A 14898-nucleotide genomic window follows, 5' to 3' on the forward strand; every position below is an offset into this window, starting at 1 on the left:
TATTCTGCCCATCTTTATGTGATGGGCTACTTGTGTCCTGCCCACTGCAGGTGGTGGGAAAACCTAGGCACTGGGGAAGGTCTGTGTTGGCTCAGTGCGTCCCAGAAGGGCTTCCTGTGGGGTAACTTGGCTGGAAGAAGACACTCTGACCAGAGGAAGGGTCCCAAGTTATGTGGTTTGTTTAAATGCTGCAGAGATCTCCAAGATACATTGTCACCTGGAACAAGCAAATGCAGTGCAGGCTGTATGCTTTGTCACCTTTGGCATAAAGAGGAGGGAGGAGGCTAGATGTCTATACTGGCTTAGATCTCTGAAGGGACACTCAGGACACTAACAACATGGGGCCGGAGCAGGCAGTGGCTGTGGCGGGGGCGAGCGTGGGGGGAGACATGACACAGTGTGCCCTATTGTAGCTTTGGGGCCTGAACCACAAGGATACATCCTCTATGCAAAAATGTTTTCTCTCCACTTCCCCAATCCCTCACTGACATAGGTTTGGAACTCTACCACTAGATATATGGAGTAAGCTAATGACTACATGTTCTTTAAGGTTCTGTACATGGAAGTGTTTGTGTGTACACAGGTGTACATATGTATACATACACACATATATGTATATATGCATGTGTAAGCATGTGTATCTGTGTGGGAGGAAGTGTATGTAGGTGTGAGTACGTGTGTGTGTAGAGGTAGAGGGTGTGTATGTAGGTCTGTGTGTGTATATCTGTCCATGGAAAAGTGTATATAGGTATATGTAGAGGTGTGTGTTATGTACATGAAGATGAGTGTATGGAGATGTGTGTAGATGTGTGTTTTTTCACTCAGCGTAAAAAAGGACAGACTACCCTCCAATAGATAGCAGGTCTCTGGAATACAGCAAGCAGGCAATACTTGGGAATATCTCCCTGCCAAAAAAGTGGCCAGATTATCCACCTTCCAGAAGGACAGCAGCATGAGCTAGACCCAGAGCCCCGTGGCCAGATGACACTGACTAATAATTAACACATCTGAACTTGCCCTCCCTTGGAACTCACTCCACTCCATGCGACCTCATCTTGCAGTCAGGCTGTGAGAAGTCAGGTAAAGGCCAGGGAGTGGACAAGGCCCACCAGAAGGAGCTGGTGTACAGCAGGGAGAGGCCCTTATCTATGAGGGGCCTTGTAGCAGGGAGGCAAACAGCCCCAACCACATTGGGGTGCAAGGACACTCCTTCCAGGAAATGCAGGTACCTTCCCTCTGGGGGCCTGCCAGGCCATGGCACCTCTGCCATCCCCTTGCTCAAAGGGGGTGTGATTTAAAAAAAAAAGAAGAAGAAGAAGAAAACACAGGGGCTGAGGGCAACTGAAGAGAAGCTGAAGAGCACAGGAAAGGCAAGCCTCTTTTTATTATTTCAAAATGCAAAGTATTGAAGGCACTTACAATAATAACAAGGCAGAAAGGGCAGGGCTGCACGGGGAGGTCAGGAGTCAGAGGAAGAGGTAAGTCAATGAGCCCCACCCTAGTTAGGACCAGAAGGAAAGCTACAGGGCCAGGTCTGAAGCTAGTCAGGGCATCTATCGCTACAAAAGAGAAAACTCCATCCTACAGAGGATTAGAAGATTAGGAGCACAAGGCAGCAAGGGGCAAGGGCTGGTAGTCACGAGTTAGTGGTTCTTGAAGGAACACGCTCGGCAATGAGGAAGGCCCTCAGGTCCCCTGCTGGAAGAGGTCTCGGTACATCTCGATGAGGCGGGCAGCCTCCCGCTGGCCAGAGAGTAGAGCACCATGGGTAGTGGAGTAGTACTTGCGGTGGGTGGCCTCCCCTGAGAACAGCACCTGCATGGGCTGGCAGGGGAAGGGGGAGTGAGGGCAGAAGAGCAGCAGCTGTCATCTGCCCCAGAGCCCCAATCCATATTCTAGGTCAGAGAGGAGAGATGCAGATACTGCTGCTTCCAGAGGATGAGGCATTGCCCATGCCACTTAGCCACCTTCCCCTGCTTCTTCCCCAAACCTCCAGGTCTCTTTATCCTTCTGTGCTAAGGCTGTTGTTTAGAGTGCTGACTCTGCACTGTCAAGGCTCACTGTGCCTCTTACTAGAGAACTCAGACAAGTACTTTAACCTCGTTAGGCCTTGATTTTCTTAACTGCAAAATGGGTTTATACTACCTACTTCTGAGGGTGACTATAAAGATTAAGTGACATAATGTGTCTAAAGCACTTAGAACCTGGAACAACATAAGCACTCGACAAAGTGAGGTGGTAATTTAACAAACCTTTATGGAGCCCCTATTAGGGTCCCGGGACTGTTCTGGGCACTTGGAAGATAAAAGGTGACCAGGCTGCTGCTTTGAGGAGCTTCCATGCTGTATGCAGACATGAAACCCAATTACTAAACAGCGTCATGCGTGCTGGAATGAGTGCTGGGGTGAGGTGCTGAGAGCCCAGAAAAGAGGCCTACTGTGAGGGAGGTCACACAAAGCTTCCCAGAGGACAGGACGCTTGGAGTGGTTCTCGGAGGATGCCAGGTGAATAAACAGGCAAAAGGCATTTCAGGCAAAGGGCAAAGCAGGGGTAACAATGCACCAGAGCAGGCCTCGTTTGAGCATTTTGGTACAGCTAGGGTTCTGGTATAGTGGGTAAGGCATTTGGCTATTAACCAGAGGTTCAAACCCACCAGCCATTCTACGGGTGTGAGATGAGGCAATCTACTTCCATAAAGACTTGTAGCCTTGGAAACCCAATGGGGGTTTCTATGAGTTGGAATCAACTCGATGGTAGTGGGTCTGGTTTAGGGCTCAACCTGAAGGGAGCAGGCTGTCTCAGTGGGGTCAGGAGAAAGTACAGATTTTTGCATTCCAAGCTGGCCTTGAGCTCAATGCTTCTCAATCTGGATGTGCAAAAATATCACCTAGAGATCCTGATACAGTGGAGTTTTAATTCAGCAGGTCTGGGGTGGGGCCTGAGACTGCATTTCTAACAAGCTCCCAGGCGCTGCTGGTCCACAGGCCACCCACTTTGAGTACTGAGGCTTCACTTCACAAACGAGGAGCCCACCGAGGTTGTTAAACTGACTCCAACCCCCATCCAGTTTCCTCTTCTCTCAGTAACAAACCTCTGATCTTTAACTGGGTTCACTGCCATCCAGAATAAATGGCCTATCCCAGTCTCTCTAATAACTAGGTATATCATGTGACTAAGTTCTGGCCAATGAGCTATTGTTAAAAGACACCTGACTCAGCTCCAAGTGTTCCCCTCTTCTGCTTCTCTTTCTTCCTCCTTCCAGCCTAAAATGTAGGCACCATGACTGTAGCCTCAGCAGCCATACTGGGCCACAGGTGGCCTTGAAGCTGAGAGCCACGAGCCACTAGGTCCTGATCCCTGTCTCCAGATTTCTTCCTGCGTAAGAAAAATAAACTTGCGTCTCCTTTAAGTATAGTTAATTTTAGGTTGTGTTATTTTTTCATTATATGCACTAGTCCTATCTGGTACAAGTAACAAAGTAAGGCTGGATCTTTTGGAAGGAGGCTGTGGCAGCAGGAGGATCCTTTCTGAGGACCTCTTTCTCTTAAACACTGGCCCTTTCCTTTCTCCCTCGGAACACACAGCTGGGCTGACATGACACACGCTGGTTGACTGACATCCTCACCAACTGCACTGAGAACTGTGCTAAATACTACTCTATTGGAGCTTTTAAATTTATGGTAGGTAGGAGCCCCAGGGTAGTGCACTATTAAGGCACTCAGCTACTACGGTTCCAGTCCACTCAGACGCACCTCGGACAAAAGGCCTGGTGATCTACTTCCCAAAAGTTGGCCACTGAAAAACCCTATGGAGCAGTTCAACTCTGACACATATGCAGTTGTCAAGAGTCAGAAATGACTCAACAACAACTGGTTATTATTATTTTTTTATTAGTATATGCTTGGAGGGGAAACCAGAAACCTCTTTTATGAGGGCAAAAATATGTGGAACTATTTCTCTTAGATTTACTACCATTTTTTTTCAGGGTGTGTAGATGTTATAATTTGGGGGAGGGTCAGTAGTCTCAATTTTATTTTCTAAAACATATTGGGAAACTTACCTCCATTGAATCAGTGCTGTCCAACAGAACTTTCTACGATGATGGAAATGCTCTGTAACTACACACTCTAACACAGCAGCCACTAGCTACACGTGGCCGCTGAACTTGAAATGTGGTTCATATAACTGAGGAACTACATTGTTAGCTTATGAAGTTTAATTTTAATTAATTAAATCAATTTAAAAAAATGTGGCTGATGACTACTATATTGGACAGCACAGCACTGAATGGTTCCATTTTCATAACTTCAAGAGGTTACAGTTTCAATTTGATTCCATCTTTTCTTCCAAATGTTAAGTGCACATCTTCTTGTCTTCTCTTTCATTAGATGAGCTCCTCCATCCTCATCTCCCTTTACCACCCCTCCTCACCCTGCACCAAACACCCCCATGAAATAGCCATGTCCATACTCTTACACACCTGGACTCACCCACACACACGAAGCACACACAGACTCACCGCTGCCTTGGAGCTCTCTGTGTATGGTAGGGGTTTGGCCAGCTTCTCCACATCTACCCCACTGGAGCCCACCTGCGTGTATGAATAGGAGCCTCGGAAGTGGGGGTTGCTCCCCCAGGCCGAGCGCAGGATCCGCCGAGGCTTAGGAATGTTGGGGTTCCCTGTTGGGGAGTCAGAAGAGCCAAGGGAAGGTAGAATACAAAATAGCTGCATGCAGAAGACATCAAAGAATAGACAATGCCCACCCCAGCTCCAGGGCTCCAGGAGGGCCAGGAAGGGGTGGAGGCAAGGAGGCTGGAGGAGGATGCACAGGGTGGCTGGGGGCTTTGAGTTGTGCACCCACTCCATGCCTCCTTGGGCTCTCCAACAAACACCCCATCTGTCTGGGCCTTCATTTCCCCCCATTTTAAAAGCATTACAGATAATGTTTCCCCTTCTAACTTCAGGGATTCTTGTGAGGCCTTTATGGAATACACCCACTGCCAATGACTTAGTTCCAAGCTCACAGTGACCCTACAGGACAGAGTAGAACTGCCTCATAGGGTTTCCAAGGCTGTAAATCTTTCCAGAAGCAGACTGCCTCATTTTTCTCTTGCAGAGCAACTGGTGGGTTAAAACCACCAGCCTTTTGGTTAGCAGCCTAATGCTTTAACCACAGCACCACTAGAGCTCCTCTGTATGGAATACTATGTGGAAAATGTACAAGACATTATGTGTAGTATGTGGAAAAGTAAGACACAAATCCTTTAGCAAGAGAGTTTCGGTAGGAAATGGGCAAATAGCACTGATGTCTTTTTACCACCAGGCCTTAGAAAGAGAGAATAAATGTAGCATCTGTCTGTCTGAGTGCTTCAGGTGCTTTAAGTTCCAAACAAAAAGCAGAACCAGCAATTTAGGGGCCCCAGGCTGAGCCAAGGCACTAGGTGATAGCTCACCAGGTGATCACCACACCACCTCAGCTTGGAGATAGTTGGGAGAGAGAACACTATCAGGAAATTCAGTCCCGAGGTAGTCTAGGAGCTCTGATGGCATAGTGGATAAGGCGTTTGGCTGCTAACCAGAAGGTCAGCAGTTCAAACCCACCAGCTGCTCCACAGAAGGAAGATGGGACAATCTACTTCTGTAAAGACTTACAGCTTCAGAAACCCAACGGCGGTCACTATGTGTCAGAATCGACTCTATGGCAATGACTTTGGTTTGTTGTTGTTGTTATGTGCCATCGAGCCGGACCCAACTATAGCGAGGCAGTATCACTACAGAAGTACATTGCCCAACCTTGCTTCCGAGGAGTGGCTGGTGGGTTTGAACCGCCAGCCTTCTGGTTAGCACTATGCTACCAGAGCTCCCAGTGACTTTGGTTTAGGTAATGCAAATAGTTAGGCCCTCAGCTATTAACAGGTGATTGGAAGCCACCCAAAGGCACCTTAGAAGAAAGACTTGGAGACCCACTTCTGAAAAATCAGCCATTAAAAACCCTATTGAACACAGTTCTATTCTGACACATAAAGGTTGCCATGAATCAAAATCAACTCAACAGCAACTGGTTTTTATCAGCAGGTGGGAATCTCTGTATAGTGCAAATGGTTAACACACTCAGCTGCTAACCAAAAGGCTGGGGGTTCGAGTCCACTCAGAGGCATTTTGGAAGAAATGCCTGGAGGTCAATTTCCAAAAAATTAGCCAATGACCCTATGGACACAGGTCTACTCTGACACACATGAGGTCACCAAAAGTCAGAATCAACTCAATGGTTTTATCAGAGGATGCAGATGAGGAGAGGCCAGCGGAAGCAGGAAGTTGGCTGTGGGCACAGGCACACACCTGTGAACTGACGTAGCATCTCTGTACAGATCTCGGCCACTGCCTCATCATCGCACTTCTCCATGACGAGGGCCTCCTCCCCACAGATCCAGCCACTCAGCACATGGCCGTAGCGCTCAGGTGGGTAGAGCACATCGAAGCCGCAGATCTTGCGGTACCAGAGCTCTGGTGGGTAGGTGAGGGTGCGGCTCTCTGCCTCGTCCTCCCACACAAACTGCAGGCTGTTGCACTCGGGGCCCCAGAAGGGCTCCTCGAATTCAAGAAAGATCTTGTCGGTGGTGCCGATGCCCAGGCGGTGGATGGCAGCCACCTTTTCAGCAGGCAGGCCCGGCCGGAAGAAGCTGGCACACTGCCTCTTGAGCACGCCCAGTGACGTGGTCACTATCACGTGGTCTGCCGGGACCACCTCGCAGTCCTCACACTCCACCAGCACTGGCCACTGCTCGTCCTCACCCCCTCCGCCCTCCCGGGGCTCCTCTCCCTGTTGGTCGCCCTCCCTGGGGTCATGATTGTGGTCACCCACCCGCCGGGGCTCAATCTCAGGGCCCCGGGGGCGGGCCGAGGCCTGGTCCCAGTGAACGCAACGGACAGGTTTCCCCAACTGGATGACGTGGGCGGGGATGCCCTCGGCCAACAGCTCCACAACCCGCACGAAGCCTGAGGGGATGATGTGGTGGGCTCCGGGGATCTCGGTCCACTCCCCAAAGGCACTCAGGGACACCTCGTCCATGCTGTGTGAGCTACTCTCACAGCTCTCCACCTGTGGGAAGAGCCAAAGAGAGGCCAGGTGAGCACCAGAGTTGGGGGTGGCAGCAGCAGGACCTCAGAGTAACGCAATCCCCCTCCAAGCCAGACTCCCCCAGAATCAGTTTCCCCCATTCTGGCTCCTGCACTCCAAGCTCCTAGACAACAAAGATACCTTCAGGTACTGCTGGATCATGGCGAGCTTCAGGCGCTTGGTGGCCTCTGGATCGTCAGGGTCATCCCTGATGCGGTTGCGCACCTCCTCCCGGGTGAACACTCCCACACTGTTCTGACTCTCAGCATTGACTGGTTTACCATTCCGGAAGAACTCCTGGGTCAAGTTATAGACCTGCCAGAGAGATTCAGGACACTGAAAACACACCTGCTTGGTCCCACCTCACCTCCATCTCTGACCAAAGGGCCCCAACAGTAACCACCATGGTTGAACAGCATAATAAACAGGATTAGTGTCACTGAATTGTTGAATGAAGAATGATGGAATGTCAAATGTTTTGTTACATAGATACTTACCACAAGTTACAAAAATAGAAAAAGAAAAAGAACACTACCTCTCAGGTGTACTGTGCCCCTGGAACCCTTGCTAGACCAGAGTCACTCTCAAGGTTGTACTGAGGGGGCACCAACAAGGTCAAGTTTCCAATAGCTGGCTGCTCTGCACCTCCAGACACTGCTCTTGAAGGCCATCTGGGCCTGTGAGGGAGGTTGGATGGGTCCTGTGGCTCAGAATAGAGTGAAACACTGAGCGCCCGCCCATACACTGTGTGGGAAAGGAGATCCCTCCCCTGCCCACAGCTCTCATGGCCAGGTATAACCCCCGGCTGGAGAACATGGGTCTGCACTCATTTCCATTTTCAAAGACCCAAATGCACAAATTCTTCCCAGCTTGTCTGCTTGGCTCCCTCCCCAGAGGGTGGTCAGGAGCTTTGGCCAGGCCAGTGTTTGGAGTAGAGGCTGCAGAAGGGGTCCTGAAATCTGATCTCCTAGAGATACCTCCCTGCTCAGGTCTACTGAAAGCACCCGGTTATGGTGGGCCTCAGAAACGTGTAAGGGCAGAGACGCAGAGAGGAGGAAAACAGAAGGAACAAGCTCAGGAGGGCTTGGTATGCCGAGAAATGGAAATACAGTCCATAGGCATATTTCAGCAGGAACTCCAACTCCCACTTCATCAATAGAAAATGACAAATGGTCCCTATAGCAGGGTCCTGTCACCTCATCTGCCAGCCCAGTGCACATTTCCCAAGGCAAGTAATCCAGAACAGGGGCAGGCATGGGATCACCAAAGGGCAAGGTCTAAGGCCCAATATTCATTCAACAAATACCTACTGGACACTTGCTCTGTACCAGACACAGCTGTGATGGTGAGCAGGACAGGCCCCACAGCCCTTGCCCTCATTCAAGGTGGGAGACATTCCATAACTGGGCTGTTTGTACACAGAGTGCTGTGAAAGGAAAGACTCAGGGCTATGCTCCAACCCAGACAACCCCTGGACAATCAGGAGATAGGCAGCTTGACAGTGGGAGTGACAGGAAAAGTGTTCCAGGCAGATGGAACAGCATACCTAAAGGCCTAGAAGAGAGAGACAGAGACAGAGAGAGAGCATCTCAGGGACCTGAAAGTGGCTCAGTCTTGCTGAAGTGGGCAGCAAGGCCAGAGAAAGTTGTAAGAGATGACTTGGGGAAGGCAGGCAGAGGGTGGGGCACAAAGGACCAGAGAGTCATGTCAAGGACTCTAGACTTTATCCAAAGCCCAGCACATCATTTTTGAAAGGTTGTGAGCAGGAAGGCAGCCTGATCCCACTCTCATTGCTATTCCTGTGGGTCACTGGCAAATGTTGCTCCTTAGCCAAACATCTATGACTGTTGTTGAATAATAGTATATTTCCCTTCCTAAAAGGAGCTCTGTTGGTGTAGTAGTTAAGGCATTTGGCTGCTAACCAGAAGGTCAGTGGTTCAAACCCACCAGCTTCTCCATAGGAGGAAGATGAGGCAATCTACTTCTGTAAAGATTTATAGCCTTAGAAATCCAATGGGAGTCACTGAGTTGGAATCAACTTGATAGCAGTAGGTTTGGTTCCCTTCCTAAAAGGTGCTCTGGTGATGTAGTAGTTAAGGCATTTGACTGCTAAACAAAAGGTCATGGTTCAAACCCACCATCCACTCCCTGGAAGAAAAGATGAGGCAGTCTGCTTCCATAAAGATTTGCAGCCCTGGAATCAACTCAGTGGCAGTGAGTTTGGTTTTTTGGTTTCCCTTCCTAATGCAAGTTTTAATTTGGTGAGCAAACATACACCAAAAAATGTCTGTTCCATAACTCAGCCCTGGAGTAGGCTGTGGGCCTCAGAATGGAAAAAGGTGGCACAGCCTACAGATCTTCACATCTACCCCACACCACGCCATTCCACTCAAGGGAAAGGCCACCACGTGAGAGAGAAATATGAATTAAACATGTCTCTGAAGTAGAAAGAAGAAAATGAGTTAAATTGTTCATTTTCACTCCCTATAGTCACAAGATGCTGGGTGTTTGGCCTTAGGAGTCCTCAGCAAATTCCTCATCCAGTACCACTGCCAAAGAACTGGACCTTCAACTTGCTTCCTCCTTCCTGGGTTTTTTCACTTGGGTGATAAGCAACATGGTAGCTAGTCCTTTGCTTATGTTGACTGAAGGCCAAAATACCCAGCTGAGGATTAACAAATCACATCAATCAATGTGATTCTGTCTATGTGTCAACTACTATTAAGCCTTAACTGAACATGGGTTTATCATGTACATATAGTCTTCTGTCCTGTATTCACTGAAATGTTCCCAATGTGACCAAAGGGAAATGGGACAGGTCTGCAACAGCTAATAGCAATCACCCCAATCTCATTAAGCACTTTTCATCAGGATTTCATTTAATCCTCGTAATTCTATGAAGGAGGTACAACAACTTCCATTTTTACAGATGAGAAAAGTAAGGCTCAGAGAGGCTCAATAACAGAACTGGGATTTCAATCAAGGCAGCCTTAGAAAACACACAATCAGAACACTCCTGAGAAGCAAGGATAGCAAGACTCAGGCCTGCTTACTTTGGACACATCATTGGGAAAGACCAATGGGTAGAAAAAGACATCATGTTTGGTAAAGCAGAGGGTCAGCAAAAACGAGGGAAACTCTCAATAGATGGGTTGACACAATAGCCACAGAGTGGACTGAAACATACCAATAGCACAGGACTGGGCAACATTTCATTATGTTTTACACAAGGTCTCCATGAAGTGGAGCCGACTCAACGGCAACCAACAACAGCCATGCTCTAGAGACCAAACTCTGTAAGACACTACTGAGCAACTCATTCATTTGTTAACAAATATAACACATTCAAACGAATATGGCCCTTCAAGGTCATCAGCTTTGGAGTCTATATTTATTATGAAGCTACCCTCAGGCAGGGATTCATGTGCTCAACCCACACCTCTTTATTATGGCCTCCTGCACTGGTGAAGAGCCAAAGAAATCTGTCTTTTGACCTCATGGTTACATCTCCTCCTTCTGATCCAATGCATCACCATCCAGTTGATAACCAATGCTATCCACCTTACTTGGCCATGACTCATATTCTTGGCTTTCAAAAATTAAACTCACAAGCAAAAGTTGATGATACTTAAGATGTAAATCATGGACCCTAACTGTCATTCTCAAGAGGCTTCCACACTTGAAATAACCTGGGAATGAGGATGTGAAGTCCCACAAGAAGACCAATTTTGACAAATACTAGTTCATGTTTTTCTTTGCATACGAGTGGCCCTGGGTGAGAACACAAAACACCATTGGATTATGTGCAAAATATACCTTGTGGTATATGAAAGTGACCTCCCCTGAGGTCAGTACCTGTTCTCTGTAGTGCAGGGGCTACCCCAAAGCAAGTGTCACTTCTCCTTTCCCATGCCCAAGACATGTAGAAAATGTACAACAGACATTTATTAGCCAATTTACTGACCTACAGTGAAGGGTCATTAAACTATAAATGACAAGTTATCAAAATGCAGAGCCTACACATGTTACCTTGCTTGTTCAGTAAAGTTCACAGCACCACTAAAAGATATTAAAATATTTTTAAGAATTTTAAAAACCTGAATAAGATACCGATGTGTGCCAATACCAGTCCTATCCAACACTGTACTCTCGATACTAGCCAACGCAGTAAGGCAAGAAGAAGAAATGGTCTAAGGCTGCATTAACACAGTAGCCGCCAGAGACCTGTATCAATTTAAATTTAAATTAATTATTTAGCTCCTTAGTCTCACTATAGCTACAAGTCAAGTGCTTAATAGATACATGTGGTTAATGACTACCATACTGGATAGTAGAGGTCTAGAACATCTCCATCACTACAGGAAGTTCCATCAGACTGGTCTGAGGATTAGGAAGGAAAAAGCCAAAATTTTCATTTTTTTGTATAGGATTATATACGTAAATTTCCAAAATATTATTTGACTATAAATTTAAATAACCAATACATTATAATATAAATTAATATCATACATTATTAAAGTTAAAATAATTTAGCAAGGTAGCTAAAATCAATAAATAAATGCCAATTATATTTCTATATACTAGGAATAAACAATTAGAAAATAAAGTTTAAAAAATTATTATTTACAAAGGCATCTAACAACACACACACAACTACCACCCCCACCCAAGTATCTAGTAATACACCTAACAAAAGATGTTTAAGGCCTTTTTGGAGAAATATTTAATCATATGGATCAATAATCTCTTGCCTAGTCCTTCTCTCCTCATCATCTTCACTTTATCTTCAAATTGACCTGCTTTTCCAAATGCAGAGCCCAAAGAACAAGACATAACCAGGATCACAGAAGACCCCAGCAGGATTACCTGGCTCCCCCAACACTGCCAGCGTGCTCCCAGCCCCCAACACTCTTGTGCCCAACTGCCCACCTCGTTGTATAAATCGCTGAATTCCTCAACCACGTCCTTGGGGATCCCACGGCCGCGGTTGGTGAGGTAGCAGGCCACTCCATTCTTGGAATAGAGGCTGATACGACCCACGCTGCGCTCCCCATCAGTTGTCTCTTCCAGGAGGCCATTGGCTTCTGCTAGATGATAGATGGGATTCCCGTGGGAGCCATGGATCCAGGTGGCTCCCAGCTCAAAGGTGGCGTGTCCTGATGGTGACAACAGGTGTGCTTAGAGTGGCAGGGACTTCAGAAAGGGCCAGAATACTACCTCACTCTCCTTTCTCCAGGAGGATCCTTCCAACCTCCATGACAGTGCAGAGATAGGGTTATGGTCCCCCTCTGGCCTAACCAAATCCTTCAGTGAAAAGTTTCCAGTGGAAGCCACATGTGGAACACAATGGATTCTACTTTATATCTGAGAAAACTGCCACCCTGAGTGACACTGTGATTTGCCCCAGAGTCACCTCACAGGACTAAAAACGCTCTTCTTTTCCAGTCCCTCTTTTTCTAAATAACGTCCAGATTTCTTTATCCATACCCCCCCTCTTGGGGGAAATACCGGAGCATCTGAGGGTATAGTTGTTCCAGTGAGGAAAGTGAAGCTTCCTGGAATACCCAGGAGGAGACCCTGTCCTCTGGACCCAAGGTCCTCATCTGGCCTTACTCCAATTCCTGAGCATCTCCGGTAGCCCAAGGTCTAACCCTTTCTCCCTCTTGGAAAATAGCTTCCTCCCAGCTCAGTCCAGAGCAGAGGAAAGAAAGAAAACATTTCAGTTTAGAAGATTATTCTCCAAGGCTGTCTAAAACCCAGACTTCCAGGGCAAATTAAACTGTCTAAGCCTTTGGCACAGATAGTGGCACCCTGATAATCTGACTGGTGCAGTGGGCAACTGATAGGTCCAATTTGGGACAGGCCTGGGAACTGGTTCTACTACCCCATCCACAGCCAAGGTACCAGATGCTCAGAGGCAAGTTGCCTGTGTGCCTGGGCCAGAGTTCCCTCTTCTGATATGGGAATTGTGTCTAGGTTAAGGGAAGTTGAAACAATAACAGAACAGATTGTTCTATGAGGTGAACATTTATACCAGGTAGGTGTACTCCTTAGAAGAGTCAACCATGGGATTTATATAGAAAAAAAGCTAAGAGGGCAGGACTGCATAGGAAAGGACACAGGAAAAAGGTAACCACAGGTAAGAAGCGGGAAGAGGGCTGTTACACTGTGGGGACTGCAATTAATGTCATGAAACAAAGTATGTATGAACTGTTGAATGGAAAATGAATTTACTCTGTAAACTTTCACCCATATCACAATAAAAAGTTATGTGCACACACACACACAGAATAGATTGGAACTTTTTTCTTTTTCTTTTTCTTTTTGTTTTGAGTCCTGATTCAAGATAACATGTGTGGTATATATCTTTGCCAAGATGGTCACAATAATCCCTCCCATCACTGTAGACTACAATTCATCTGTCAGTTGGTCATACTGTGGTATCTTGCATGTTGCTATGAGTCTGTAGGCTATGCCACCAGTATTTCAAATACCAACAGGGTCACCCATGGTGGGCAGGTTTCAGCGGAGCTTCCAAAGTAAGACAGACTGAGAAGGATGGGGCCATCCACTTCTGAAAAATGTGGCCAGTGAAAAACTTATAGATAGCAGTAAAACACTGATATATTACTGGAAAACTTTATGAATAGATAATGAAAACTATTTATGAATAGTCCTGAAACACTGTCCAATAGAGTGCCCAAAGATTAGCTCCTCAGATTGGAAGGCACACAAAATATGACTGAGGAAGAGCTGCCTCCTTAAAGTGGAGTCAACCTTAATGACATGAATGGAGTAAAGCTTTCAGGACCTCTGTTTGCTGATGTGCCACAACTCAAAATGGGAAGAAACAGCTGCAAACTTCATTAATAATCAGAACATGGAATGTGCAAAGTATGAATCTAGGAAAACTGGAAGTTGTCAAAAATGAAATGGAATGCATAAAGATTGATACCCTAGGCATTACTGAGCTGAAATGGACCAGTTTTGGCCATTTTGAATCAGACAATCATAAGATCTACTATGATAGGAATGACAAATTGAAGAGAAATGGCATAGCATTCATCATCATAAAAAAAAAAAACAATGTTTCAGGATCTATCCTAAAGTACAATGCTGTCAGTGATAGGATAATATCCATATGCCTACAAGGAAGACCAGTTAATAGTACTATTATTCAAATTTACACAACCACCAAAGCCAAAGATGAGGAAATTGAAGATTTTTACCAACTTATGTAGTACGAAATTGACCAAACATGGAATCAAGTTGTATTGACTATTACTGGTGATTGAAATGTAGAAGTTGGAAACAAAGAAGAATCATCACTAGTTGGAAAATATAGCCTTGGTGACTGAAATGACACCAGAGACTGTATGATAGAATTTTGCAAGACCAACAACTTATTCATTGCAAATACCTTTTTCAACAACATAAACAGCTACTATATACATGGACATCACCAGATGGAATACACAGCTTCAAGTTGAAGCTAAAGAAAATTAAAACATGTCCACGAAAGCCAAAATATGACCTTGATTATATCTCACCTGAATTTACAGACCACCTGAAGAACAGATTTGAAGCACTGAACACCAAAGACTAAAAACCAGACAAATTGTGGGATGACATCAAGAACATCATACATGAAGAAAGCAAAAGTTCATTAAAAAGACAAGAAAGGAAAAAAGACCAAAATGGATGTCAGAAGAGACTCTGAAACTTGCTCTTGAACAGAGAGTAGCTAAAGTGAATGGAAGAAATGACAAGATAAAACAGT

The 14898-nt window shown here is 46.3% G+C and overlaps 1 protein-coding gene across 1 annotated transcript in view; it reads right to left on the reverse strand.

Moving 5' to 3' along the window:
• Positions 1-1686: 1686 nt before the first annotated feature.
• Positions 1687-14898, reverse strand: part of SMOX (spermine oxidase) — a 19729-nt gene continuing 6517 nt past the window's right edge. Inside the window, exons 2-7 of the mRNA XM_042783615.1 lie at positions 12048-12274; positions 7260-7433; positions 6341-7100; positions 4520-4680; positions 2253-2342; positions 1687-1824 (exon numbers count right to left, since the gene is read on the reverse strand). Coding sequence (XP_042639549.1) covers positions 1687-1824; positions 2253-2342; positions 4520-4680; positions 6341-7100; positions 7260-7433; positions 12048-12274 — 1550 coding nt within the window. The remainder of the gene's footprint in view (positions 1825-2252; positions 2343-4519; positions 4681-6340; positions 7101-7259; positions 7434-12047; positions 12275-14898) is intronic.

This window comes from Orycteropus afer, unplaced genomic scaffold (assembly GCF_000298275.1).
Source record: "Orycteropus afer afer isolate SDZICR_OR568_19922 unplaced genomic scaffold, OryAfe1.0 scaffold00020, whole genome shotgun sequence".
In the NCBI taxonomy this organism is placed as follows: Eukaryota; Metazoa; Chordata; class Mammalia; order Tubulidentata; family Orycteropodidae; genus Orycteropus; species Orycteropus afer.